The 27,193-nt window shown below is 42.3% G+C and overlaps 1 protein-coding gene across 2 annotated transcripts in view; it reads right to left on the bottom strand.

Moving 5' to 3' along the window:
* The window catches only part of KCNIP4 (potassium voltage-gated channel interacting protein 4), a 1,158,426-nt gene extending 1,137,252 nt beyond the window's left edge, over positions 1 to 21,174 (bottom strand). For both annotated transcript variants that reach the window (XM_030314123.2, XM_030314125.2), the window contains exon 1: positions 21,027 to 21,174. In XM_030314123.2, the coding sequence (XP_030169983.1) occupies positions 21,027 to 21,087 (61 nt within the window). In that variant the 5' untranslated portion in view covers positions 21,088 to 21,174. The remainder of the gene's footprint in view (positions 1 to 21,026) is intronic.
* Between the last annotated feature and the right edge of the window lie 6,019 nt (positions 21,175 to 27,193).

Raw genomic sequence — 27,193 nt, 5'->3', positions numbered from 1 at the left:
GCTAGAGTCCTTTCTGGAGGCTCTATGGAAGATCTCCTTTGCCTTTTCTGGCCTCTAGAGGCTACCCACATACTTCAGCCCACAGCCCCCGTCTTCCATCTTCAAAGTATCTTCAACTTTGTATCTCTCACACCATTCTTCCTTAGCAAAACCTTTCTGCAACAAGTGCCAGGAAAGGATCTCCACCTTTAAGGACTCCAGTGATTGTGTTGGGCCCACTTGATAATCCCAGAAAATCTTCCCATATCAAGGTCCTTAACTTGGTCACATCAGCAAAATCCTCTTTGCCATGGGGACCCGATGGAAGCATCAGAACAAAGAAGAGGTCTGGGTATTAGGAAGAAAGCAAAAGCAGGAGCTCCTGGAGAGGAGTGCCACAAGTCCCACTCTAGAGCTGGGACGTCCCACCAAGATCTGAAGACAGTGTGTTTGCAATTCTGTAGTTAGAGAAGAAGTTACACATCAGCAATTTCCCTTTTTTTTTTATTTTCATGTTTAATATTCAACTCACATGATCTTGTTTCTAATTAATACAGTAGACCTATTAGTCATCTTTATAAGTTTGGGAAACTGACGTGAAGAGCAGAAAGAACAAAGGCTTTGGAGGTGGATGGACAGGGACTGAAATCTGTCATATGTATGCTCTGACATTTGTGTTACCTGCAGCAGGTTGCTTAATCTTTTACAGCCTCAATCCCTGTATCTGTAGGATAGGAACAATTCTACTTAGGCACACAGGATTATGGATGTGAGGCTCTAACGCAGTTCTATAGGTACACTCTAAAACTGAGCCCTCACACCTACTGGGGCAAAAACATCATGAAGCCCTCTCCAACCAGTCTGCCCATGTAGGTTGCAAGTATAATGAACAGAGCAAGAATATGATCTTCATTTTTGGATTCTTTTCCACTCGCCCACTCAGCACCTGGAAGAATGCCTAGTCCAGAGTAGACATCCAATATATATTAGTTGAACTATATTAAAGTTTGCTTTTCCCTTTGAATCTTGAGAATAAACCTGTGGTTTGGATCAGTGATGCATGACATAGTCAGGTTGGCCTAGAAAGACCTAAGCCCCTGAAACGTGTTTTGGAGCCCTTGGACACTTCTGGAAGGCCACACAATATTCAGACACAGACTGTGAAACTTAAAAATGGCCTTGCATGTAAGCCATGGTGGATTATTAAGATACAAAAGAGATTAAACCACATAAAATGGCTCACTTCGTCACATCCAGCATAAAACATATCTGTAGTAAGAGTCCAAGTGACAAGTAGATGAATGCTTTCCAAAACCTTAAGACTGATTTAAATCACGAAATACTGTATAAGGAATGAACCATCTCCACCCAATGCTAAAGGAACATATAAATTAGGAAAGAGGGATTTGGGCAAAAAAAAAAAAAAATCAGTATTTCAGAAGCTAAATAGTGTTTTCTAGCTCTGGTCATTCATAAATCCAAAACGAAGAGTCTAAAGTCTGTAACTCTTATAGAAATAGTAACTGTGTGGGATAATCTTCTCCCTGATTAAGTTAAAAGTTATAAATCTAGGCGCGCCTGGGTGGCTTAGTTATTAAGTGTCTGACTTCAGTCTAGATCATGATCTCACCATTCCGGAGTTCAAGCCCTGTGTCAGGCTCTGTGCTGACAACTCAGAGCCTGGAGCCTGTTTCAGATTCTACGTCTCCCTCTCTCTCTGGCCCTCCCCTGCTCATGCTCGCGCTCGCTCTCTCTCTCTCTCTCTCTCTCTCTCTCTCTCAAAAATAAATAAGCATTAAAAAAATTAAAAAATAAATAAAGTTATAAATCTATACCATGATGCTCAAACTCTTATCCCCCCACTCTCTTCTCAGAAAATGACACTCTGTTTCACAGACTATGATCATGTTGAGCATGACGTCTCCTCAAAACCTAACTTGTTCCCTGCTGTTTCATAGAAGAGCCCCATTACCCTTCCCATACTTCTTCCCAAGTTCCACCTGTCTACCTGCCTACTTATTCATTTAGTCAATAAATATCTGGGCATTGATGATACAAATATGAACAACCAACCATCCCTGGACCAAGACTACTCAGTCTCTTAGGGGAAACCAACAGGCAATCAAATATTGCACAAACAATATTCAGCACTTTGGAAGAGTGACCTATATCAATACGGCTAGATCTCTAAGACATAGTATTAAGTGAAAAAATCTTAAGACACACCATTTGTGTAAATTTCCAAATGCATACATTGCTACAGTCTGAAGTCTGTGTCCCCCAAAATTAATATGTTGAAATCCTAGCCCCCAAAGGTGATGGTTCTAGAAAGTGAGGTCCTTGAGAAGTGATTAGGTCATGAGAGTGGAGTCTGCATGAGTGGGATGAATACTTTTATAGGAGAGACCCCAGAGAGCTCCCCAGCCACTTCCACCAAGAGAGCACACAATGAGAGTCCGTGACTCAGGTGAGGGGCCCTCACCTAACATGCTGGTTGGGGACCTGGGTGGCTCAGTCGGTTAAGTGTCCAACTTCAGCTCAGGTCATGATCTCATGGTTCATGGGTTCGAGGCCCACATTGGGCTCTGTGCTGACAGCTCGGAGCCTGGAGCCTGCTTCAGATCCTGTGTGTCCCTCTCTCTCTGCCCCTTCCCTGTTGGCACTCTATGTCTCTCAAAAAGAAATATGTGTTAAAAAACAAAGCAAAACATGCTGCCACTCTGATCTTGGACTTCCTGCCTCCAGAAGTGTGAGCAATAAATTCCTGTTTTTTATAGGTGACCCAGTCTGGGGCATTTTCTTATGGCAGGCTGAGTGGACTACGGCATGCATAAAACATACGACATACTCTTCATGCATACCCACCTGTGCAGACAGAAGGATGTTGAAATGAATTGAAAGGATACACCCCAAATTCATAGTAGTGGTTGTTAAAGCAGGGGAAAAGAGATAGGAAAGGGAACACGGAAGGTGGCAAAATGGATGCCAACCCTATTGTTAGCATTTTATTGCTTTTATGTAAAAAAAAGGTTGGAAGCAAATACTTTGTAAAATTATCAACTCTCAATTTGGGGTAGAAAATCCTCCGGTGCTTATGATTCTCTATACTCTTCCATATTTTTATAAGTAGTACAAGTATATTTTTATAAGTCTATTCAAATTTAAATAGACAATTGCATTGCAGCACAGGAAGTGTTTTACATGGTATATACAAATACAATGGTGATAAACAGAAAAACGATTCTCTCTGGTGTTTTCAGACCATTGCTCTCCACTCCCCAAGGTCCATGCCCAGTGTCTTCTGTTTGACAGAAGTTAGTCCCTCCAGCAACTACCCTATCCACCCCCTTTCCTTCACAACTCAACTTCGTGCAAGAGTTGCTTGTGTTTCCTCACTCACACCCCAACCCATGGCAGTCTGGCTTCAGCCCCATGAAATCGCTCCAACCTCCTAATCACCAAATCATTTCAGTTCTCATTTTACTTAACCGTGCAAAGCACTTAAGATAATTGACCAAGTGCTGGAAAAGTTTCCTTCCCTTGGCATCCACAGTACTACTCTTGGCTGTCATTCCTTTTACCTTCTCACGTGGTCCACCTTTGACCCCTTCACTTGTGCCTTCTCCCTGGTGCAGCCACTTAACGATAGTGTGCCTCCTAGGATTCCATTCTGAGCTCTGCTCTCCCCCTAAGTGACCTCCCTTGTTCTCATGGCTCTACCTGAAACGCACTGGCTTCTAAATCTGTACGCTAGTCCCTCCTAAGATCTAGATACACACCTTCAGCTGCCAGCTAGCTTTTTCCTACATTCCTCACCAGTACCTCACCCTCAGGTCCCAAAGCAGCCGTATCGTCCAGAATTCTCACTGAAGGGTACAGCTAGACACGTGGGCCTTTTTTCAAGCACCTCTTTTCCTGCCTCATTCCAGGGCTTAGTGACTTGTCGATGTTAACTGCCATACATCTCTTAAGCCTAATGCCTCCCCTACACTTGTCACACTGCTTTCATTCAGATCTCTCATGCCACATCGTCTGCACTACTTTTCCAAGTAGTCCCCTTGAGTTCTATGAATTACCTCCATCATTTCCTTCTGAAACACAATTAATTGTCATTCCCTTGCTCAACATCCTTCAATGGCTCCCCACTACCCACAGATTTTAATTTAAACTCTTCAGTCATATGCGCAGGCATCTGAAACAATCTACCACCATCTACCCTTCCAGACTTACTTGTGGACACATCTCCCCACACTGCCAATATGCAGTCCACATGGACTTTCTCACTGTTCCCTGAATGTGGGTTGAGTTTTCACATAAATCTGAGCCTTGGCACAGGCTGTTTCTACGACCTTGGAATCCTGTTCTCTCTCATCCGCTGAATAAACCTCGACACACTTCAACATCTCATTGAGATGCTATTTTCCTTAAGGGTTCCTTAATTTCTCTTGGCAGGTAGCTATTCCTGCAACTTTTCTTCCCTAGGACTTCGTGCCTCTATTTTAGCACTAAAATCACAGTGATCTGAGCGCGACATGCTCCCCTCTCCCAGCGGACAGCAAGCAGGAGACAGGCTTTTGTGATGGCTTATTCATTCAGCAAATATTGGAGAGCTCTGCTAGTGGAAGGCTCTGTTCAAGGTATGCGGGATACACAGCGAACAAGACAACATCTATGTTGATGGAGTCTAAATTCCAGAGGACAGGACTGCCATCCATATATTTTAAGGTGTGACTTGGAAAGGTTTGTTTAAAACCTTTTTTTTAATTTTCTTTTTCAGAGAGCACATGGGGGTAGGGGCAGAGAGAAGAGGACCGAGGATCTGAAGCAGGCTCTGCGCTGACAGCAGCGAACCCGACGCGGGGCTCCAACTCATGACCCGCGAGATCATGACCTGAGCCGAAGTCAGACGCTCAACCGACTGAGCCACCCAGGCGCCCCGGAGAGGTTTGTTTCACTCATCAGTAAGGCCATCATGAAATCAGAACGTTAACGCATATTACCACAGTGGCTTTTGTGTGTCATCCTAGCTCATCACCTCAAGCCAAGCTCTTCCTTCACTCCACTGCGATTCCCTAAGTGCCAGGCACTGAAATATGCACAAACTCTAGGATCTTTAAATACTTAAGCCTCAGTCTTTTTTGATAAAACTATCCCTTCTCGTGAAGGCTGGCAGGAACCTTTCCACCAGAGGGTATGTGATTACGCATCACAGTTAGGTAGACAATGTCGACGCAGGTTCCCCACAAATCAGCAGGAGTCAGACCCACACCGCATGGGTTCACGAAATAGAAGGAACAACAGATGAGCTCTCTGTGGCTGTGAAGAGAACGCCCAGACGTTAGTGCTGCTCGCCTATACTGCATACCTTTTTAAGTTTATGGGGCACTAGCTCACGTATGTCTCATGTATGTATTTGAGTATTTGTATACAGAGACTGGGGTTTCTCTGGAATCGATACATCTATCATGCATGAAACTCAGAATGCAGAACGAGTATGCCAGAGACCAATCAAGACAGAGACTGAAGAATGCAAAGAACTCTAAGTTGTGATGGGAACAGACTCAAATGGCCTGGAACAATGAGGAAAGATGAATCGTGAATAACAGCGTGGCAAGCATCATTTAACACTTGGTATTTCTAGAAGTGAACACACAACTATAGGGAAGCTAACTGTTGATAAAACTGCACCGTGCACATTGCCACGTGACAGTTATTTGCCATGCACTGCTTTGTTCTAGGCTCTAGAATCTAGTATGTTAGACTTCCCTCTTTACACTGGTCAAGGATGAATAGAAATGCTTGCACAAGAGGTCATGGGGATCCAACCTTTTGAATTTGATATTACTTTGTAGCATGATTATTGAAGAAAGCATTTAAGCTTTACTAATAATTAGGACACACACCTCTAAAGTACATGTGTATAATTTATGATTAGATCGATAAAAATGGAGGTGTACATTCAAAATATTTTACAGATGGGGATACAAGGCAAAACACTTTGGAGACTGCCACGTTCTAGACACCAAAAGGCTAGCAAGGAGTTTTAAATAACAGACCAAAGTCATATTTGCGAGGTTAGGCAATGCAGACAAGGAAAGGTAAATGAGGAAAAAAAAAAGTACAGAAGAAAATAATTCCAGATCCCACAAAAGCAAGCAGTTCAAAGGCCATGACCAATGGTTTGGTGGTAATTAGCATAACTGCCCTATGCTTTTTGCTGAGTGTAGGGACCACAGCCAGATATGATGTGGCTATTTGGTTAACTTGTTCCCCTGCTTAAAACCTCCAATTACTTCTCATTGCCGTAGGATAAAGTTCAAATCCTTAACAAAAACCTCAAATTCTCAACCATCTGGCCCCGTCTGCCTCTTCAGCACTATCTTTTGCCCTTTTCTATTTTCAGATTTTCTTCGGGTCTTCAAGAATATTCTTGGCTCCTGCGTCTGTCTGTCTTTAGGTGTCATTCAGATGTCAGATTAATTTCTACTTTTTTAAAGAGTCATTTTCTGACTCCTAAAACACATTCAATTTTTCCCCATATGTTCCTATAGCATTCTTTGCTCATTGTTCTAATATTCTCAGCATGCTGCTAATGTGCTGTTGAAGGTCTTTCTTCCTTGCTAGCCATCTGTGAGGACAGAGAAGGCACTTGTATCCCCCAAGCACCCAGAACAATGTTTGATTTACAATACATATTCAATAAATGTGTTGACTGGAGTGAAGTTGAGTGAAATGTACCTTGAGACCCAGAGAAAAAGACTTTCTTTGAATTCCCTAAGCGTTTGCTTATGGCATTCCACGATGGCAGAATTATAAGGCTTACCTAATAGTTACAACAATACAACAATATTTGACCGTTTCATTTGTAAACTTAAAGACATTTCGCCATCCATTGGTCAACAAATATTTGAACGTCCCTGTGGGTCCTGAAATTGTGCATGGTCTCCTTACTCTGGGTTGGCAGACACCAAACAATTAACGAAAACTGCATTCATTAAGGAACAGTATTAAAAGGATTCACGACTTATTCTGACAGGAAGGAGGATGGCTGGAGTTCACTGCTTGCAGTAATGTTATATATTCTCAGTTGGTTAGTCTCAGCAAGGCTGCCTGTGCCCTGTGTCAACAGACTGGGTTGGATGATGTGGATGCAGGACCAAGCAGTGGCAGAAGGGGAAGGAATGCAGTGAGGCAAGGAGAACGCTCTGAATCAAAATCATCTTTGCAATAATATACATCCTTCAATGAAGGCTCCCCTGTGCGCTCGCTGCACTTTCAATCCTCATCTTCCCCAGACCCTTACCTGGAGCCAGCTTGCCTACGTGAGTCACTTCCGCCAGCCCTTCAGCTCAGGCTCAGAGAGGCCCTGCAGGTTACTTTCATCGACGTTCAAACTCCTCAAGTACCAATGGTTCTTTTTCCCAATCCACAAGGTCGGCTATCAAGGCTCCCTCTTCCCATACAGGACCACCAGGACTGGGCACTGGCTTTGGATCTTTACCTTGCATAGGATCTAGAAATCCGCGGGGAGATTTTTCAGGTCATCTGTCCTTTACCCCATTTACCATCTAACTGGATAATAGGCAGAGTTTCTGCTGAGCTGAGCCCAGCCCTCCTAGGACCATATCAGGTCAACCCAGAGTGCCCTGCCCAGGCAGGAGAGAGAAAAGAGTATAGAATACAGGCTGTGTATCAATTAATATCGCCTTGGTAATATCTCAACTATCCTGATCACTAGCTGTGTGACTTTGGGCAAGTTGCTTAACCCCTTTGAGCTTGAATGTACTTATCAATAAAAAGGATTTTTAAAACTATCTGGTATCCGTCTTACCAGGATATCCCTCCAGAACCCCAAATAAGTTGAACTTTTGACCCTACATACAAACACTTTCCTCCCTCCCACTCTCTCTCTCTTTCTCCTTCTTCTTCTGTCTTCTGGATAATGACTTCCTAGCACCAAAAGCAAAGGCCTTTATTCAGTCACCAAAGTTTGAGTATACAGCCTGCTTAGGAGTACATGCCTGACTCTGCTTTTCCTTCTCTGATCTCCCACCTAACTTCGTGCCCCCATTCAATCAAAGACCATCAGAGACCAATCAAAGATAAGACAGAACTAAAGATGGTTCAAAGACCATCCAGGATGCCCCAAGAATCTGCGAAACTCATTTTCTTCTCTGTCAACACCTCTACAAAATTGGCCAATCCTACTAAAGTCTGGGCAAATGCAAGATTTCCTCAACTGACCATTCAACCTGAACACTCCCCCTTCCTTAATCTTTCCTGTAGAGCAGGGCAAGACAAATCTTCCTAGGGTGTCACTTTCACTGTGCCATCTTTTGGCGAAATCTTGAATTCTTGCCTGCAGAATCAAATTCACATTTCTGAGACTCTCCCTAATCTCATTTCTCAGCCTCGGCACTTCTCAGACAACCATCTACTCCAGTCAAACTGCTGTCCCCACAAATCCCTTCCTGCCACCTACCAAATGTTCCCTGGCAACCTAAGCCTCACTGGTCATCCAATGCCCAGCTCACAGCACAGCCCCTCTGTAGGGTGTTCCCCAGCAGATCACACCAGTGTGGCCTCCCCTGCCTCCTGCACCAGAGGACAAGATTACCCCTTCCAGAGAGCAAGTGCTCCATGTTCAAAACCCACTCCTTCCAGAACTTCCCATGTGTTGCTGGTCTCACCACCCTCCTGACTTCCCATCCTCAAGATTAAAATAACTTTTTCTCAAGCTAAAATAATTAAATGAGCCCATATGATCAGGCTCTAACTATTTTTCAGGCACTGCACTGAGCCCTTTATACACATTTGTTCAGTTCATCCCTAGTACAATCTGTCAAATTGGATTCTCTTCATTGATTCACCACTCAGCACACATTTCAGTGAATTTTAATAAGGAAATAGTAAAAACTGAATATATACAAGATATAGATACATATGCAAATATTATAATATATAAGCAATATTCTAGTACAGGAGCCTCGTCCATACATTTTTTTCTTTGAAGGATTATATAAAAGCTATGAATGAAAGTAAAAGAAGGTAAGGGCTAAGGAGATACAGGTGAGCTGTTACATTAGATGAAGTCATCAGAGAAGTAATATTTTAATGGAGATCTGAATAAGTGAAGATGAAAGCCAGTGGAGTAAATGGGGCAAGAATATTCCAGGTACATATAAAGAAACTAAGTTACAGAAAGGCCGTGTGGCTTCCTAAGGTCACACGGGAACAGACACAGCATCTGAATCCTACTTCTGACTCCACAATCTAATTCTGAGACCCCATTCTTCATCCACCATTTATGTTCTGTAACAGTTCACTCTGTAAACTAGCTGTGGCTTTTTGAAATTCTTGTATTCCCCATTTGTTGGCAAGTATGGACCATCTATGTGCCATCCACCATTTATGTTCTGTAACAGTTCACTTTGTAAACTAGCTGTGGCTTTTTGAAATTCTTGTATTCCCCATTTGTTGGCAAGTATGGACCATCTATGTGCCAGCCACTGACCTCCATGGCATTCTCCTCTCCCATTTCTTCTCCAGCTGGGACACAGTTTCCGGGTTTTACATCCATCTCTCACCCATATTCTTCATGGTACTAATCCTAGACTCTGCCTCCTATCCAGGGTCACATCTTCAATTACCTTTGCTCTCTGCAATGGACTCCCGCACATGAGTCCCAAGCTTAGTTTTCTGGCCAGCTTCTTGGAAGTAGGGCCATGCCTCATTCATCTCTCTATTGCAAATACCCATCATAGCACTAGATGCTCAATAAAAGCACGCTTCTCTGAAATCAATTAAACTTGAACGCCACATTTCCAACTGCCTTTGGGACAATTGGCCTGGATTCTTTCCCAGTTGATATCAATATTTCTAAAAGTGAACATGTTATCTTCCCTCCAAAACCTGTTTTCCTCCTGTGTTCCTTGCTTCTCATCATGGCACCACGAGGTACCCATCCCTATCTATCTCCTTCCCATTTCCTTAAGTTTGTGCAACTCTTCCACATTCCCACTTCAAGTTTGTGCAAATGTTTTCTCTTTCCTGGACTAATGCAACAGCCTCCTAATGACATCCTTGTCCTACACAGCTATGCAAAATTAATGTGTTTCATTCTGTTGCTCCTCACTAAATTCAACTGGCTTCCCACTGTCTGCATAATCCCATCTCACTCTCATGTTCCAGAACCAGATAGCCCAGTAACTACTGGACATCTCCATTTTGAAGGAGGAAGTCATCCTTAAAGGCGGCCTTAAACTTCATAGTCCCCAAACTGATTTCACTTCCTTTCAAACAAAACCTCCCCTGTATCTCTCATCTTGGTAAATATATGCCACCCACCAGCTACCCAACCCAGAAATCTAGCTCTCCCGAGCTCCTCTTTCTCCTCCAATCCCAATTCCCACCTGTCATCAGCTCCTGCTGGTCTTGTCCTCTATTTTACTCACGAGTACCTTCCAGTCCTCACCGGGTCACACTGCTGCTTTACTATGTTCAAGACGCCTCAGCTGCTATCCCACCTTAGCCAGTATGCTTGACTGCCCTTTCACCCAATTGTGGCCATTTGTCAACCACCGCAGTTATCTTCCCAACGTGCGACTGAGATCCCCCTGTGCTCTTAACTGGAATTTATCAGTAGTCCCCACTGCCTTCATGTCCTGACCCTGCCTCCTTCTCCAGCTTCCATTTCACTGTTCCCTTCTTCTCCCCAGCTTAACTGCAACCCACAGAACTTCTCTCTGTTCCCTGACTGTAGCACATGTTCTCTTAGGACCAGCCTTAGAATCAGAGCTCTCCCCACCCAAAGCATCCATCACTCCACTTGCTGCCTTTCCCTGGAAAACTCATTCTCATCCTTCTGCCCCATCCAGGCTAGGGAGCATTCTTTGATCCTTCCCAGCCTGCATGAGTGACTCATATCTGTGTTTCCAAAGCACTCAATACTGGATGCTATCACAGGACTTGCCACATGCTAATTACCATCCTACATGTCAGGCTCTTGGACTCAGCATTCCCCATGGGATGTTTTAATCTCTGTATTCTAGCACTTTGAACAATACTGGACAAATAATAGATGTTAATATATGTTTCTAGTACTCAGAACAATGCTTGACAAATAATAGATGCCCGGTATATGTTTTACAAAAGAATAAATTGCCTCACATTTGGAGAATCCCCTACTGATACAGAGAGTAGTGATATTACCCAGTCTATGGGTTAATGCTGGTTTTCTGTGTAATGCTTGTTCTGTATTTCAAGTGACTCTGAAACCAATATCGCTTAATAACAAATCCTGTGATCATGGAAGGTCTACTCTGTGCTCCTTCAGCTTATTGTTTCATAATAGACAAGGACATGCCAATATCCTCCATCAAGGACATACACTGGGGTCCTGTGAAGGTATTTAGCAAGTGCCTTTGACAATGAGGTAACCTAATGTGCTCTACCCAATCATTACACCGTTCAGCTCAAGTAGAATTCTAGGGCAGAGACAGAAGATAGGATTTAAACGCTTAATTCCTGTACCTTCAACAGCTAATATGCCTTCTTATATTCTGAAATATTTACCAGCAGTGTCTCTCCTATAGTAGGTAACTGTTAAACATGTTTTAGATGGATGATTGTTGAATAACATCCTAAAAACTATTTATAAAACTATCAAAACAAATTGCATTAAGACTGAAGTTATAACTGTCACCGCTTGAGATCTGAAATTCAATTCTAATATATTTATGAAAAGCCACAATCTCATGCTCAGGGATCCAAAAATAAATGTAACTGTGTTTTAAATTGCAATGTTTCTGACAAATTACATCTGTATGTCATTCAATCTTCCCCAGTTAGTGTTTGTAGTTTCTGCACTGTTGGTACGTATCCTGCGAGCTGAACAATTTTGAAAGTTATTTTAATGACTAATTTTCATTTGGCATCTACATCCACAACTTTAACCAGGAAGGTTTTATAGGGTTCAGCTGCAAATCTGGTACTTAAATCACATCAGAAGGGCCAGTAGTACTTGTCAGCTTTGCAGTTTAGACTTTTTGCCTTCTTAAAAGTATCTAACAATGCCTCCATCAAAAACGGAGTTTATTCTATCAAGACATGGCAGAAGTATTCCCTCACTCTGTGCCCCTGTGTACTGCTATATTCTGCAGGGTCCATCTTTCTTTTGCCGTGTTTCTCAATACCTGGTCCTGAATGCTCAGGATTTCATACTTGTTCCCCAAGGTTCCCTCCTCACCACCTTCAAATTAATGTAAGGCACCTGTGTTTCAGAGCCTGCACTAACCCTCTGATCACAGCTTCGGCAGGAAACAATGATGAAACTGGACCTTGAGAGCAGAGGGAACGGGGAACAGATTGCAATAACACTGTGCATCTCAGTGGGGAGAGATGTGGTTTCCAATTAAAGGGAGTTTGGGGAAATAGAGTATGGAAAGAGTGATTAAAGAATCGCTGGACAAAATGGAAGAAAGGTCTAGCAGATCAGACTTTCACAAGTACTCACAATATTAGGTCAGGTGCAATATGCTTATGATAAATGATTGATGTTACAGAATTACATTTAAAAATTAGAGTGACAGTCTCCTTGATTTTAAAAATTTGACACTAATTTGAAATGCCTCTGCCGTTACCAGGACATTATCTAAACTGGCAATCAGAGAGCTGGAAATTTTCAATTCCTTTATGACCATCTTTAAACAGAAGTTATTACTCATTTTGTACTCACCGAGCTTCAAAATCATATTTGTATTATAACAAAAAGTACACTTCTTCATAGACTCCCAACATCACACCTTTCAAAAAACCTTTCAAATGGCTTAGGTATCATGTCTTTAAGTGGTTGACAAACAAACCCATATTACAGATGGAAAACAGAAGACAGGAAGAAGCCGGGCAACAGAATGAATACAGAATTTTGAGCCCCATTCTTTTAATAGCTTTATTCTGTAAGACCTCAGAGAAAGAAAGGTCAAGTTCAAAATCACTGTTTGCCTTCACTGTATCCACATGAAAGGAATGGCATCTATGCCAACTGGATGGAATCTTGCTTTTCAACACCCATCTCACTTCATCCTTACTTCTGTTATAGCATTGAACATTTTAAAATACACATGTTTAGTCATTTCTTTTCTCCCTTACTCAGCTATACACACCTGGTACCTACTCCGTAAATATCTCTTGAATAAACAGTAACCTTTCTGAAGGCCAACTCCACATCTCATTAATCCCTGCACCAAGAAGTTTCTTTGTAAATATTTGCTGAATTAAACTCATGTCATCATTACAGAATCCATTCCTGTAGTCTAGGAGTGGAAATGATTACCAGCATTTCATAAATGGAGAAAGAGGAACAATGACATTATACTCAATGGCTATTTTACATGCTCTTACCTTTCCAAATTTAATTAAAATTTTTCTCAGTTAAGCCACCCTCCAAGTTAAATTTGTTCTTGGGACTGGCTTTGCAGGGTTATTTCTGAAATGTCTGTTAGTTCTATATTATTTTGTTTTGTGTCAAATTCTCTGCAAAAGCAACAAGTCCTGAGAACCCTCTTCCACTGGGATGAGATGCTGGGTACAAGAGTTTACTTCCACCTTAAGTATGAACACAAAAGAAGATACTTTTTTTCATGAAACACTTCTCTTGGAGCATGTACCATATACAAAACATGGATAAATGGTCTGGCAAGACCATTTTTTTGTAAGTAGTTTCTTATGGTAGTCTAATGGAACAAAGTACAAAAAGTTACAACTGAAAATAAAGCCCCTGGCAGAATACCCATTCTGGGAAGTCGATCGGTTTAATAGTTACATGTGTTCTTTTCTCCCAATTTTATTATGAAACTCATGAAGGCGTTTGGAAGTCCTATGTTCTCTTATTAAAAAATAATAAGCATATTGGGGGGACATTCCTGGGGACACCTCAGCATCTGTAATACAATGCACAGACAATACCATGATGAAGATGTGAGAGGGGGTGCATAGTCATAAATATTGTGGTATTACTATATCAGTCAAAACTGATTCTGATTCCCATTTGGGCTGCAGATAATGTCATTTTTAAATATACTGCTCTGCTCAAAAGATCCTTCAAAATATTAACTGTTGATGTCTAAAGATGAAAGTCTATTTTTCCTCCAAAACCTTTTTAAAGACCTATAAAAAATGCCAGTTCTAATTCCCTAAAGACTTTTCATTCACTATTCATGAGAAGATTCTGCCTGAGTACATGAAGGGACCTTTCCCTAAGCCAATCCAAATTTCAGGAAACCAAAAAGTTACAGACTGTTGTTGCAAAATGGGTTGACTACTTGTTTTTACCTAAATAAGTAATTGGGGAAGAGAAGTTTCTAAAAGGTCAATAATATATCCAAAGGGTATTTAAATATATCCAAAAGGGCATTTCCAGTGGGAGAGCCATTCAGCCACACTGGCTGTGTTTGTTCAGAAGGAAAAAATCAGCCCATAACATGAGCATGAAGGCCAATTGCTCAATACGGCAAATTCTGTACTTGTATCTCTGTTCAAATTATTCCTTCGATTGGCAGAGCATGTGGAGAACTTCTGTGATTCAACAGTGTGTGCCTCTTTTTTCAGAATTCCTAATGCCATGCGCATATACACACATCTAGAGCTGCCCACAGTGCACTGACTGAACAAAGAGAGGGAGACATCCACAGAGGGGAGAGGAAAAGAGCTGAACCCCGTCTCTTTTCAGCCCTGCCATGGGATCCACTTCCAATGTAGCCTGATTCTCTCTGTGAAATCTGATATGAAAGAAAATGCACCTGACGAAATGGACATGTAGACATTGAATGATATTTCTGTTTTTGTTTTTTTTATTTTTATAGCACAGTCACTGCTATAATGAAAAGATTCACCACCTGATGAGGATGATAGCCAAGAGGATAATAATGTTGGTAGATGCGGTGGTATAGCCATTCAGGCTCTGGGGCCTGGAACCTTTAGGAAGGGCCGCTCTCTGGAGCATGAACTCAGACTATAGACTGTTACAATCATGATTCAAAGGGAATACTTAATTCACGATCTTAGCTCTTACTTGTAGGGGAACCAAAGAAGTGATAACTACTCGCTGGGGGCCCCTCGGACTACTGATCCTAGAGGTGGTAGGCCTGGAAGGTATAAAGGGTAAAAGAGAGTCACGGCAACAACATCCAAAGACAACACTGACTATTGCTCTAAATACACAGAAAACACTGAGTATTTATTAAGCCCTTCTTTGGAAACACAAACTCTCATAGCAATGCATTATGGATGCAAGAGCATGCACAGTGCAGACAGGTACTATTTTGGTGCCCTATAAACTATCTGTAGAGACCTGGCCCAATGAATGGAAAAGACAGACAACCCAAAAAGAATGTCACTTTCCAGTAGACAGCTTAACAAGCAATCGATAATTTGGGGTCTTTACTGGATCTATCATCGGGCAACACAGTTTAAATCCAGTAACTGTGCCTTAAGCAACTTTTGTGAATCGCTGTGCCAGTACTTACTAGGTGCACAAAAATGGGTAGTTCCTGTATGATATTCACCATCAAGGGTTTACCATATAATAGCTGCAAATGAGACATATATGCATAGTTTATTCTGTCTTGTCATTCAGATATAGGTCAAAATAAAGGAAAAATGACCTAGGAAAATTCAAAGCAGAATTCTTTGAGGAAGAGGCAGGGAGAAATTCAGTAAGGCTGCACAAGGAAGACACTGCATTTGCAATGTGTCTTGAAGGATGCGTTTAGTGTTAAACATATAACAATGTTCAGTGGGCAATGTTCAGGCAGAAAGTTCATTCTAAACAGTAGGTACAACTTGAGATATGTGTGGGGACTAGTGATTAGTCCAGTTTAGCAGGTCAAGGTAGAGTCATGGAAGACAGTGTTGGGATGGAAGACTGTCAACATACTGGGGGAGCCGGGACTACTAAGCTAGAAAAAGTATTTTTAGTTCTATAAGTCATGGGAAGACATTAAAAGATTTTGCACGGGTGAATGATCTGACTCAAGTCAGTTTTTAGTGAATGTGGTTGGTTTCGAGTGGGGAGGCACTTAGTACAAATAGGCGACAACCATGATACTCTGGGAAATGATAAGCACATAACCTTGTGTGTGTGATGGGAACTGGAGAGGGAGCTAGACACAAAGCTAGAAAAGCATCAGTAGGGCTTGGTGACTGATTCCACATGGAAAGGAGGGGGAGGAAATGATTAAGTACCATAGACAATTCAATGCTTTGGTTTTTTTTTATAAACTGTAGGCTTCAAAAAATGATGCTACCGTTAACAAAATTTTGAAAATCAACTGTTCTTTGAAGAGACAATAGGTCTTTTCTAACATACTGACTTTGAGGTGCTGGTGAAATTTGCTAATAGCTCTGACCAGCAGAGCGTGGAAATGAACTGGAAAGGGATCAGGCCAGAACCACAGATTAAGGAGACTTCGGTATCAGAGATGCACCAAAACCACAGTTTGTTTCAGCAGAGAATGTAGACAGAAAAGATAGCTGAGACAGAAGTGTGTGAAAAGTTGCATAAAATGTACAAAGAAAGAAAAGGGGTCAGAAAAAGAGATCTGAGAGGAGTAGGAGGAACCAGAATAACACAGTCACCAAATCCAAGGGAGACTTCATTCAACAAATATCTGTTGTTGAGCAAATCTAACACGTCAGGCTTTGTGCTAGATTCTGGGGATACACAGTGGGCAGAACACAACAGCTCTGCTCTCACGAAGTTCATGGTTTTTTTAAGGAGTGTTGATAAATAGCATGAAGCATCACTGTGAGTTTGGAGTGATGTAAATTAAGACCATCAGGACATTTAACCAAATGAACAGTTGTCTTTTTTTTTTTTTAATACAGAAGTGATTCAACGCCCAAGGGTGAATAAATTTGTAGTGACAGGTGTACTTATATAACCTTAAAACACTTTTAAGGATGGTATGGACCCACTGAACAAAATGTACACATTCTCCCATCCTTATTCCTTCCCTCCCTCCTCTCTCTCTCTGTCTCTCCCTCCCCCTCCCCCCCCCACACTTTAGTCTGCTTGGAATAAGAAGGGAGGCTATTAAGTAAACAAGCACACTCTGCTATGAAATATTGAAAAGCAATATTATCCACATGTTCTGGAAAACCAGTGAGGAAAAGGAAAACAAATAAAAGGACCCAAAAAAAGAGTAAGAAGGACCATATACTTTAAGCCCAGAAATATATCTTCAAAAAAGATTCAACCACTATGTAGTCTACAATTCTGCAGAAATCGTGCACACACATTTTATATTAAATGGCTCATTAATTTCCAAACGACCCATAGCCTTATTTTATGAAACTTTGCATAGGCATTGGTCAGAAAAAAAAAGCGCAGTAAAGGGAGGGGGTGAGGGTGTTGAATTTTAACACTCCATCATGTCATTTGCTTAGTACCTTCTGAGATTTAACGACATGAAGAAAACAGGATAATGCCTATGTCATGAAGAGCTTTTCTTGGGCTACTCACAATCCACAGACTTTTCACTAGTAACTGTGTGGAATCACTAATCTGGATTTGCCTTATGCTTAATAACACACAACTTAAGCCAAAGCCATCATACAACCATTAAACAGCAATACAAAATCGCAGGGATTTTTCACTCCAGTATTGCTGGTTTGCAAACTCAGGACCTTCCTGGGTGAAATCTGAAACTGGTCCCCATACATGGAGGACAGAGAAGAAAGAGGCAGACGACTCCAGACTGGAAGGTAGCAGATGCAATAAACAAGGGAATTTACATATGAGGTTTGCCTTGAGGGCTGCAAGACAAGTAGGTCTCCACCCCTGCCCGCTAGAAACGTAAAAGTTGATAGAGAAGTCCTGCCAGGGCTCATTCATGTACACCATCCAGATGGCCTCAACAACACCTTTCTCACTCAAGGCTATGTCCTTGAAAACAGCTCCTGCTACAGAACACACATTCTAAGGGCAAGGAGGGAGTAAGGAGCCTTCAACTGCCCAGGTCCAGCTGGTGGATCAAACAAGTAGTCACAGTCATGTCCTCTGGATGACCTCTTCCAACAACAATTGAAACGTACATGCATATCCCTCCCCACTTTTAGCTGTAGACGCCTTCACACAACATATGCCATCCCTAAGTTAGATGGCACAAATTGAGGACACCGATGAAAAATCTTACAGGTTTTTTTTTTTTTAACTCTGACCTTATCTCTGATTCTCTTTCAAATATACTGTTGAATTATCATCTCCATCTGTGTCTCCACTGGTAGCAGGATTATGTTTCATTTCATAGCCAGGGAGCTAAATAATAATAATCAATTTCATGAAAACTATATTCTGGGCAGGCTTTTGATTTAACGTGGAAGCTGATGAGAGGCAGGCTAAAAGTGAGCACTACAGTTTGTAAGAAACCTTTTCTACTTGTATGTACTTATTTACAAAGAGTCCATTTTCTGTCCTCTGTAGCATGAACAGTGTTTTAATCACAGGAACTCAGAAGTGGTCATCAGCATATTAAATGCATTACCTGCTGAAAGAGAGCAGGGAATAAACTTTTTTAGCTACAGGACTATAAAGTTTTAATAGCCCAGTTCAACCCTGCTCCCATCCTTCCTACATTTCCTCTCATGTGGTTTTCTCCTTTGTCTCTCAGCAAAACTGGTTTTCATAGTATTCTGGCCCTAGAGTCAGGTCATAAAATACACACATGCCCTCGTGCGTGCAACACACACACACGCACGCACACACACACACACACGCTCTTCTCTAATTCCTCATTTCCCTCTCATCTTCATACATTCCTATCAGTCTAATCCTCCAGTTAAAATGTCCAAATTCTGATTAAATCATTTTATGAACCTCTGTCCAAGAGGCATACATTCAAGGGAAAACCATCATGGTCACCTCAGAAGTTATGCAAATGTCTCACTTATTTGAAAGGAAACAAGAGATCACAGTCTATTGTTTTAAAAAGAATGGAAGGCAGAGTCCAAACCTTTACAAATGACAATCTTGTCTTATCCCAGGATTATTAAAGAGCATCCTATGTCTGAGCTTCAGCATATATTTGGTGGAAATAATCGAGACTCCACATTCAGTGGATCATTCTCAAATATTAACCTTGAAACAGTAACAACAAGAACAGAAGGATGTATCACAGTCTTTATTCTCCTTCTACGACAATTAACTAAAAACATGTGAATACAATTCAAGAAACAGGTGTCAAATCCATTCAAGCCAGAAAACTCTTCACTTTTGGTCTCACCTTAACCAAGATATAAACCAGCATCTTCCTATTCTCCAAGTGAACAATGAACACATGCTGATTTTAAAGATAGTACTAAGTTTTTTTTTTTTTTTTTAATGTATCATACTCCCCAGATGTGACTTCATCTTTTTTTTTTCCATTTTATCTAACACACAGAGATTATGGCCACCTGTGGCACTGTGAATAGACTGGACACGCTCATTCAATCCCCATCCGGCCAATTAAAGATTAGGTCCAGTCAAAAAGCTGTTATCACTGAGGAGCCGAATAATGTAAGCCACCCAGTTTCCCAGACTTTCTCTTCCTGATCTATCTTCAAGTCCCCACCACTGTGTTATGCATGAGTACAGTTCCTAAAAGGACAGCTAACTCTCTACCCTCTTCTTAGGTCTCTGCAAAGACAGAGACCCTATAAACTTAACAATTTACTCAGCCCTTTCCACTTAAAATGCCATTCTGGAAAACAAATCAATTTCTTAACAATTATCAGTATCCCTCACAAAATATATCCTAGACATTCTTGGTTCATAATCGGTGAACTCTTGCCATAAGTGGAACAGGAACTAAACAACAGGATAGGTCAAAGTTGGGAGTTTAAAAGGTAATGGTCATATTTTTTTTTTCCGGCCTACAAACGACCAAGACTTTTTCTCTTTGAAATTTCACGCTCAAGTAAGACTAGTGTCCTCCCAGTTACAATGACCTTAACTACCAGAGGGGAGGCAAGAGAGGCAAAATGTCCATTTCTCAGTGTCCGAATTGGAGTGACAGACTCAAGTTGTCCAAAGTGATTCTATTTGCCTGGATATAAACGGGTAGAATGTGGATCTCTTCCCTTGCAACCTCAAACCCAAGTTTTTCATCCTCTAAATCCAAATTGTGCCATAGCCTTATGTGCGACCCCTCATCTTCTATCATCTGGGAAATAGCCATCTCTTTATTAGTCTCAGCTTCCTGCAGCCACCTTCATTCTATTTATGGCTCCTCTAAAAACTGTAGACATGGAAGTCACCTAAAAACAAACCGATTCAACCAAAGGTGCTTGGGGTGGGACATGTCTCATCCCCTGCTTCACGATGGATCCCACTAAACTCCTTTCCTGGCTTTCGCAGAACACACGATACTCTGAAAGCAAACACCTTGCACAAGAGTGCCCGGTACCTTTCCAAGGCTGTACCGTATATAAATTATTTCCAGGTGTCACTGAAGACCATTTTCTCTGAACACGCTAAACTGAGGCTGGCAATAAAACAAGGCGCACGCTCCTCCTGAAGAATCTGACCCGAGAAACATTCCGCCTGTATGTTACCAGCGAACAAAAATACAGAGTTTTAATGAGGAAATGTTAGGGAGCATTTAGGAAAAGTGGAGGCTGAGGATCAATACTGTTTCAGCTCTGTTATCCCCAGGTGTTAGGGGAAGGAAGTGTGTGTGGTCTGCAGTCATCTGGCAGATGCATAAACAACATCGGAAATTTTCAGAGAAGGCAAAAGTAGGCACAGGATCGCAGGGGACCCCGCCACCGGCGAGTTTCACACGCACTTCAAACAGCTCTTCTTCCCGACCTGGACCTCGCGTGCACCCCCTCTCCTTGGCACCCCCATTCCCGCCGCTCCCACCCCCCCCTTCCCAGTCCCGCCTGCGTGGCTGTCTCTCATGCAGCAAAGCCAACAAGCGTCCCCAGCCCAGGAAGGGGTCCCCGTCTCAGCTTGCGAGGGAAGGAGGGGAAGAGGGGCGCCCGCTCGCATGCTCAATGCATCCTACCGCCTGTGGAGCTCGCCTCCTCCAGCTGAGCCGAGATGCTTTCCACCCTCCTCACATTCATCTTCGGGGACGCAGGGTGCAGGAGCGGGACTCGAGAGTCGGCGGCGCAGGGACGTGTGTCGACGGGTCTGCCACCGGAGCGCACTCGCCGCTCGGCCCGGGGCTTCCGCGGCGCTGGGAGCGCGAGGCGGCGGCGGCGGCGGGCAGGGCGCGCGGAGCGGGCTGCAGGTGCGGCGGAGGCCGGCGGGGGGCGCCGGGGGCGCTGCGCGGCGCTGGGCGGCGGGGGCGCGCGGGCAGCCTGGGAGCGGGCGCCGTTCACCGCGAGCCAGAGAGCGAGGCGCCCCCTCCCCTCGCGCGCTCCGGCGCCGCCCCTGCCACCTGCTGCCCAGTCAGCTTGGGGGGGGGGGTGTGGAGGGAAGGGGAGGGGGGTGCTGGCGCGGTGGCTCCAGCGACGGAGCAGCCAGACCTGAGACTAGAGGGGATAACGGGTTAGGAGAGGCGCCTCCGAGACCCCTTTTTGCTGCGCGCGGCGCCTAGCGAAGAACGCGCAGGTGGATTCTCGGAGGGTTCAACTCCGACAGCTAGGCTGGAGATGGGGCACAAAGTTAGGCCGAGTGCGAAGGACACCAGCAGGGAGGCGCAAGGAGATGCCCTTCTCCAGAACCGGGCAGAGCGCCAGGAACTCCTAGAACTCCTAGACAGGAAACTTTCCCAGTTGAAGCTAGAACCAGTCATGCGACTTGGCTAGCTGTTAGGAAAAGCTGGCTCTGCACACCAAGGTGTGTGGGGACAAGGCCTAGATGAAGAATATAACCTTGTGGGAGCGGGGGGATGGGGGTATTGGAAGGAAACTGGGAGGCATTTCGTACAAGCTTCCATGGGGAGGTTTCATTTGAGGACCCCCAGGCAGCAGTACTGGAGGTATCCCTCACCACCCCCGTGGGCATTCATCAAGTAGGTCACCTGCTCTCTTAAGCAAATCAAGGCCTGCTGGCAATGTTTGGGAAGATGAAGACAAACCAATAAACCTCTTGTGGCCATGGTTACATCCTGGGAAAAAAAACACACACACAATTAAAATGCTGATTTCTGTGTTGCCAAGAGTCAAGTGCGTGAATCCTCTTTTAAGAAGAAAGGTCAGGTTGACCAGTTCTCTGGGCAAAACGAATTCAAATTCCCTCCCACTCTCAAATGCTCATCATTTTGCCATTACTTGGGTTGAAGCCATTTCTAAATATTTGCAAAACCGTCCACTCTCCCTATACACCACACCCCCCCCCCATACACACACTGTCACCAGCTGAAATCCTGCCCCTTACTCCAAGGTCTCCAATGACATTCCCTTGCCCTTTCCCCACCCCAATCCCACAAGTGACTCACTCCCTCTATTGTGAGGTCTCTCACTTTTCCTTTGGTTCGTGGTTAAGGGGATTGATGCTAACATGGTTACAGAGAAGAGATTCATGTGCTAGATCATGTGGTGCTAGCCCATTGCTCCTTTTTAGAAGCTACAGCAAGCCCAGCCCCTACCCCCCCCCAGCCCCCCCCCCAAGTCGTATGCACAAAGATTCCCATATTTTCTGTAAATAAACTTAGGCCACTCTTCGTGGAACATGGATACAAGTTGTTCCCTCAAAGAACCATATTTTTAAAAATGCAGAAAATAGTAAACTCACTATGTGCCAGCTTTTAATCTCAGATTTTATGAACATCATTTCATTTAAGCTTTGCAAAACACTACAGAGCAAGCACAGTTATTATTCCTATTTAGTGGAGGACCCTGCCAATGCTTGGGTTCAAATGCTAGTTCCACTATTTACCAATTTGGTGACTTGTTGCACATCAGCTACAACAATGGGATAAAGATGGGGCCTATTTGACTGGCTTGTTGTGAAGATTTAAGGTAATTGAGAGTTGTAAAGGGCTTAGTGCTGTGCCTGGCACACAAGAATCTCTAATTCAATGGCAACTCTTTCCAGAAAACATTCTCACAACTTCTACTGTTGGATAATCACTAACACCTGCCCAGTTCTAAGTTCCATCATTTTTTTTTTTATCATAGGACATTTAACATAGCCTTTGTGTATCGATTGGGGTCCAGAGGCCTGGGTGGGAATCTCAGTTCTAACTGTTACTGGCTGTGTGTCCAAGAGCTCATAACTTAACCCACCTTTCTCATCAATAAAATGTAAAAAAATAATGTCAACTTCAGTTAACTGTTGGGATTGATTAAACGAAGCAACATATGTTAAGTGTTTAGAATGGTTCCTGGCACACAAGAAAAACTCAGGAAGAGTTACCATCACTATCATCAACATCGTGGTAGTTAGCAGTCATCATTATATTTAGTTTTGATGACTCAAAGGAAAAAAAAAAATGCCAGCACTACATTTTCTAGGACAGGTCTACCAAACCTTCCTTTGTAATGAAGAGGAAGTAATATACAATTTGTCTTCCATCTACAAAATACACATAACATTTTGTTGGGCCAACTCTCTTCTCAAATCTTTTCCAACGAGCATCTGTCTGTTTTGATACAACCAAGTGTCTGTCCCCAGATGAGTTGTAAAGAAGGCAACAAAATCAGGTAAAGTGCACACTGTGCTCAATAAGTTTGTAATATATTGTTTCCGAAATATTGTGTGGGAACTTGGCTACCATGAAATTCATTTCCAGAACCCCCTTACAGAAATCCTCAGTCATTGCCAAGTATCACAGGGAACGTCATCTTTCTGTTGCCACTTTTATGGTCATCTCTGATATTTGGGACTAAAGGGCCAGGATGACTGTCTTGCTTGTACTGTCTCCTTACTGGCACTTCAGATGTCCCACATGGTTATAGAGAAGAGATTCATATGCCAGATCATGTGTTGCCAGCCCATTGCTCCTTTTTAGAAGCTATAGCAAGCCCAGTCCCTACCCCACCCCAGCCCCCCAAGTCATACGCACAAAGATTCCCTTGTTTTCTGCAAATAAACTTAGGCTACTCTTCAAGGAACATGGATACAAGTTGTGCCTCAAGAAACATATTTTTTTAAATGCAGAAAATAGTAAACTCACTATGTGCCAGCTTTTAATCTCAGATTTTATGAACATCATTTCACTTAAGCTTTGCAAAAGACTACAGAGTAAGGACAGTTATTATTCCTATTTAACTAGTGGAGAAATTATGACTCAGAGAGGTGAACTGGTTTGCCAATTTTACACCAGTAGCAATCGGTAACTCTGGGATTTGAACCCTCCAGTCGAATTCAAGAGTCCTCAAACTTAATTACTACACCATACGACCACCATGAACTAGGATTTAGATGCTCTGGGCTCTGACATTTCCCAGCTCTGTGTCCTTCAGAAAATCACTGATCATTTCTAAGCTTCAGTTCCTCATCTGTTAAAAGGGGAATTTCTGCTTCACAAGGTCATTGTCAGGATCAAGTCAGGTAATGAAAGTGAAAGCTACATATAAACCTTGAAATGTTGTGGAAGTATCTAGGATTACTTTTATTATTGCCCTGATCTTTTATTGCCTATGTTATTGCCTGGTCTTTTCCGAAAGCCCCAATAACAAATAATAATAGCAAAATTTCTCCAGTGAATGTTTATTGAAGTGTACTATGAATGTTCTGTGTTTAAAACTCTACACCATGATATCACTTAATATGCGGAGAAGTTATGTGAGCTATTTTTGCCTTGATTTTAAAGTAAGACTGAGACTGAAAGAGGGTAAGTAGCCCAAGATCAGTCATCTGTGAAGAGGTGCTGCTGAGATGTGAAAACCACATCATTTGATGTAAGACTGGAGCTTTAAGTTTCTACCTGATGGTTCTCAAACTTTATCATACACAAAAATCACCTAAAAGGTTGGTTTGAAAGCATCCATGCTCCAACCTCCATGATGGATTCACTGAGTTTGGGAGAGAGGTCTTGGAATATAATTTTTGTTTAATTAATAGACTATATTTTACGGCAGTTTTAGGTTTACAGAGTTCCCCTATTCTCCTTTTCCACTCCCTCTCCCCCCCCACCACCACCACCCAGTTTCCCCTATTTTAACATCTTACATTAAGGTGGTAGCTTTGTTACAGGTAATGGACCAACATTGTATTATTATCAACTAAAGTCCATAATTTAGATAGGATTGATGGCCTTATAAGAAGAAGAGAGAGAGATCACTCAGAGGAAAGGCCATGTGAGGACAAATCAACCATTTTTACAAGCCAGTAAGAGAGAATTCTCACCAGAAATCAAATCCTACTGGAAACTTGATCTTGAACTTGTAAGCCTCCAGAACCATGAGAACATAAACTTCCACTGCTAAGCCACGCAGTCTATATTGTGTTGTTGTGACATCCAAGCCGACTAATACACCTTGAAGACCACACTCTGAGAAATCACCAGTCTACATCAGAGTATGGTGTTCTGTCAACCCAGCAGCATCTGCATCATATGGGAGCTCATCAAAAATTCAGAAATTCAGCCTGCCCCAGACCTCCTGAATCAGTATCCTCATTTTAAAACATCCTCAAGTGGTTCCAGGTATGCAGATTAAACTGTGAGATGCTCTCCTCAATAAGACACTGCTGTAGTTTACTTGGGCAGCTTGGAGGCAATCGGAGCTCATTGGGCACGAGAGGAGGCTAGTGTGAAAATCACAACCAATTCGCTGCGTCTCCCACCCCCAACAAGGAGGCAACCCTGTTTTACTTTCTGCCAGTCCCTACTCACACGGATAGAATTGTTTATTGCCTAATTAGGTTTCAAGCAGCAAACATCCTCAACCTTAGTCATTTGACTACACCTGCAAATTTCTTTGTAATTCCTGATCTCTCAGTATTATAGCAATCAAGGAAAATAACCTACTCTGAGATCTTCACGTTCAAAGAAGTATTAACAACATGCCGTGCTAAGACAAAAATGAGGTAAACGTTTTAGGGCAAGAAGGCTAATTCTGACGTTCCTGTAGAACTTCTACATTCACTAGCTGATTTGGTCTTTACACTCTGCAAAGTAGGCAAGCCAGATTTCATCACCCCCATTTTGCAGACAAAGAAACTCAAGCCAATGGAAAGTAAGAGACTTACTCGAATTTTCACAAGGAGCATGGGATGCAGCCAGGACACAAACTTTCATCATCTGACATCTTTTAGCACTTGGTGCTGTAAGCTTTGCCAAGTTTATATAAGCTGGACAGCTTCCAAACTAACTACAGTTCTCTAAGCACCAAAATTCAGATTTGCCTTGCAACTTCGTCATGCAGGATAAGTCCGTATTATAAATGTAAAGTTATTATATCATTTAGGCACATCTCCCCGGACTTGTGGACTTCAGGAAATCCACTGGTTCCATTCTCTCTGTGGCAGGAGGCATGATTAAGGGATTTGCTTCAGAACAGAGATTTAGTTTAACCAGAGAGCTCTGGAACTTATAGTGTCATTTATGAAGTTAATTCTGGAAAGGTTTTACCTACATTCCATATCTCTAGGTTCTATATTTGAACTGTATGTTCTAATTGGGTGAGAGGTTTGTTAAATTCCAAGCCACTTTATACTTTTTATCCTTGTATTTTCTTTAATTGCTTACTGTACAGCCTTTACACTAAAAATAGGTCTGTGGGGAATAAGAATCTGCTAGTTTATCTATTAGAACAGGTTGAATGAAATTGTCCAAAGACTTTATTGTAACTGAATTAATGTGTTTCTAGCATGTTCTTTTTAATCAAAAGTTGGTCAGAGCTGAAAACTAAATTTCATTCTAAATCGCTTTTCTACAAATATCTGATTCAAATGGATCAAGTTCTTTAAAAAAAAAGCAGGATAAATTTGCATTTCTTTGTTTATGTGTGCATACACAAAGTAGTGTCTTATATTACTGACAAGGAAGTTATTTAACTAGCATATTTAAGATTATTCAACAAATTAACATTTGGGGGAAATGTGTTAAATTCATTTTGTTTTAAAATGTGTTCATAAAAGTAAAGTTCTTTGTATAAATTAGAAAGGTTGTAGGGAAAACAGGAAGCTTTTTTTTTCACATTAAGGTAAAAAAAAAATTGTCACAGTGCTGAGCCTGGATAATTCAAAACTAGGTTGACAATATGTCAGAACCGAATAGTGAAAGTGCCACATACACACTTGTCAACGTAGATGAAGTATTTGATGTTCAAGTTCAGG

This window comes from Lynx canadensis, chromosome B1 (genome assembly GCF_007474595.2).
Source record: "Lynx canadensis isolate LIC74 chromosome B1, mLynCan4.pri.v2, whole genome shotgun sequence".
Lineage (NCBI taxonomy): Eukaryota > Metazoa > Chordata > Mammalia > Carnivora > Felidae > Lynx > Lynx canadensis.
The sequence above is the reverse complement of the archived record's forward strand: the minus strand, read 5'-3'. Positions and strand labels throughout refer to the sequence as shown.